Raw genomic sequence first — 3350 nt, forward strand, 5'->3', positions numbered from 1 at the left:
ATATACAGAATTTTTTTATTAATTTATAATTCAATTTAATAGAGGCCATTAGAAATTTGTCATTTAACAATATAAATCTCTCGCTCCTCCTGCTCTTCTCCCTAGTTTTATATTAATACCACTATATTTAACACTAGAATTTAACTATATAAATCTCTCGCTTCTCCCCCCCTTGTCTCTATTTTTATATTGTTAACCGGCATACCACGATCTACAGAATTTACGCATTAAGAGCTCGCATTTTTATTTGTCTATCAATTCCCATCTCTCGTTTTAAATTATGAGCACACCCGGATCCCCCGCGCATGAATACCCGATGAGCACATAAATGATGACATCATTCCGGAAATTGTCAGCTTTCCAATGGAGGGACGTGAGGTTTGGGATCTGTCCTAGCTGTGAGAGAGAGACTGAGAGAACGTGAAAATTTTAGCCAAGGACACGTAGCACTCATCTGCTTCCAAGCCGCCTTATAGCTCGGGAAAGCCACTCATTAGTAAACAACGAATGGAATCAGAATACAACTCATTTCACCTTCTCCCCCCTCCGTCCCATACAATAAAACAGTCCCCTGTTCTCAAGGTTCATTTTTTCGCGGCCATGGACGGTGCATCAGATTTATTCTACTTTTTACCTTTCATGGTGTTTCTAATATGGATGCTCTTAGACTTCTCGAAATCAAGGAGGGGGTTGTTTGTGAAACAAGAAGTCAGCTTCATGTCTGAGATTGTAGCTTTATCTAACATTCTAATCTCTACACTATACATTGGTTCTTTCGCATTTAAGGCTTGGAAAATCGAAGCCATTCCCATGGACCTTCTCTTCATCGCGCTTTCCTGGATTATTGCAACCTTTTTCACCATTTATATTAAGGGAAGAGCCAAGGCTGGGAGCAGTGGCTGGCCCTGTGTTCTTGTATCTTGGTGGGCTCTCTCTGGAATGTTCCAGTTGTTTTCCATAATCATTTACCTCACCAAGCATTTTAAGCTGTTTGCATTACCCAACTTCTTGCCAGCTGCAACTGTTGCCGATTTTGTTTCTTTTCCTTTATCCGTCTTCCTCTGTATTGGTGCTTTTAGTATGAACATCCCTAGAGTTTCCAGCGGGCTAGAGAAACCTATACTGCTTGATGATTATGAAAATGAAGATGCCTCGACACGAACTTTGTCCAATGCTGGAATCTGGAGCAAGCTAACGTTTCGATGGCTGAATCCTCTCTTTGAGAAGGGCTGGTTTCAGAGATTGGAGATCCACCATGTTCCCCGGCTACCCAACTCAGAGACAGCAGAAGCTGCATACTCGATGCTTCAGGAATCGCTCCGGAGAGAGAAGCCAGAAATTTCGACGCTTTGTAGGGCTGTTATGAATATTATATGGAGACCTCTGGTATTCAATGCTGTTCTTGCTGGTACTCAACTTCCTCCCTTCTGTTTTCATGTTTACAGTCCAATCCAACAAATAAGGTGCTAAACAAGCTCATGGTTTATTGCAGGCATCAACACAGTAGCTTCGTATCTGTGCCTCTACCTGATAACAAACTTTGTTGAATTTCTATCCAAAGAGGATGAGAAGCGTAGCCATGTACATGGCTACATGCTTGCATTCACTTTCTTCTTTGCCAAAATGGCGGAGTCCCTGTCTCAGAGGCACTTGTACTTCGGAGCGCGTCAAATTGGTGTTCGAGTTCGAGCGGCACTAATGGCGTCCCTTTATAAAAAGGCTCTCACGATCAAGTACTCAAAGATGAGCGGGGGTAATATCATAAATTTTCTTGATGTAGATGTGGAAAGGATTGGAGACTTCTTCTGGTACATCAACGGCATCTGGCTGCTTCCTGTTCAGGTCACTCTTGCTCTCGTCATTCTTTACAGGAATCTTGGTGCTGCAGCATCTTTCTCCACGCTCCTCACAACAATCATGATAATTGTGAGCAACACCCCACTGGCCGAATCTCAAAAGAAGCTTCACTCCAAGATTTTGGAAGCCAAGGATGCCAGAATAAAGGCAACATCAGAGACGTTAAAGTGTATTAGGATCCTAAAGCTTTACTCATGGGAGAGTGTTTACATGTCTAAGATACTTCGTCTAAGAGAAGTTGAAGGAGGTTGGTTGAAGAGGTATCTTTACACTTGTTCTGCAGTCGCCTTTCTCTTCTGGGCATCTCCGACTTTGGTTTCGGTCATCGCCTTCGGTGTCAGCATTCTAGTCAAAATCCTATTGACACCAGGTACTGTTCTCTCTGCTCTTGCCACTTTTAGAATACTTCAGGAACCCATCTACAATCTCCCAGAGCTCGTTTCAGTGATCACTCAGACAAAGGTCTCAATGGATCGAATACAGGAATTCATTCGAGAAGACAAGCAAAAGAACCCAAATTCATGCTATAACACAGATCACTCAGAAATAGCAGTCGAGATTGAACCCGGGGAGTACAGTTGGCAACAGGACTTGAGCACGGGAAAACCAACTGTTGAAGTTGATAAAAACCTCAAGATAATGAGAGGAGAAAAGATAGCCGTGTGTGGATCAGTTGGATCAGGGAAATCTAGCTTCCTCAGTAGTTTAATAGGAGAAATCCCAAAGCTTTCAGGTGTAGGCACGAAGGTTTTTGGCTCGAGAGCATATGTACCTCAGAGTGCTTGGATTCAAACAGGAACAATCATACAGAATGTTCTGTTTGGAAAGGAGATGGAAAGGGCATGGTATGAAGAAGTGATTGAAGGGTGCGCATTGGATAGTGACATTAAATTATGGGCAGATGGGGACATGACTGTTGTGGGGGAGAGGGGCATGAACCTGAGCGGAGGCCAGAAGCAAAGAATTCAGATGGCAAGAGCTATATACAGCAAATCAGATGTTTATTTGCTGGATGACCCTTTCAGTGCTGTCGATGCTCGCACTGGAGCACATCTCTTCAAGGTATGAACAATTGGATTACTTTTAAATTAATTTTAATCTCTTCCTTGGAATGGTGATCAGTTTTGTAGGCGGATGTGTCACGTTGAACTGGTTTTTTCCCTTCTAGCTTTGTGCTTCTTAGTTCTTTATCTATTGAGCAAGATCCAATCCAGCTTTGAATGTAGCCAACGAGTAATATAAATCATTTAGTTCAAATCTTTGTACATTATATTTCATGAAAATTCATTATAATTTGATCATTCATCTGGTATTGTTGAGGGATTAAGGCAAAGAAAGAGCAAGAATTATAGAAATCAAGAAGAAAACATACAGATTTAATGAAATTCGGCAATTTGCCTACGTCCTCGGGAGCAGGGCGACGTGTCACCTCCCAAAAGAACCCTTGTAGGTGGTGGGCAGCCCAGGACTTAAATATTGTTTTTCGGCCCTAC

The 3350-nt window shown here is 42.3% G+C and overlaps 1 protein-coding gene across 1 annotated transcript in view; it reads left to right on the forward strand.

The window, feature by feature from the left end:
* Nucleotides 1–352: 352 nt before the first annotated feature.
* The window catches only part of LOC110037879 (putative ABC transporter C family member 15), a gene marked incomplete in the record, with an annotated part of 9535 nt that continues 6537 nt past the window's right edge, over nt 353–3350 (forward strand). The window contains 2 exon segments of the mRNA XM_020742605.1: nt 353–1408; nt 1493–2919. Coding sequence (XP_020598264.1) covers nt 508–1408; nt 1493–2919 — 2328 coding nt within the window.

This window comes from Phalaenopsis equestris, unplaced genomic scaffold, assembly GCF_001263595.1.
Source record: "Phalaenopsis equestris unplaced genomic scaffold, ASM126359v1 Scaffold226288, whole genome shotgun sequence".
NCBI lineage: Eukaryota > Viridiplantae > Streptophyta > Magnoliopsida > Asparagales > Orchidaceae > Phalaenopsis > Phalaenopsis equestris.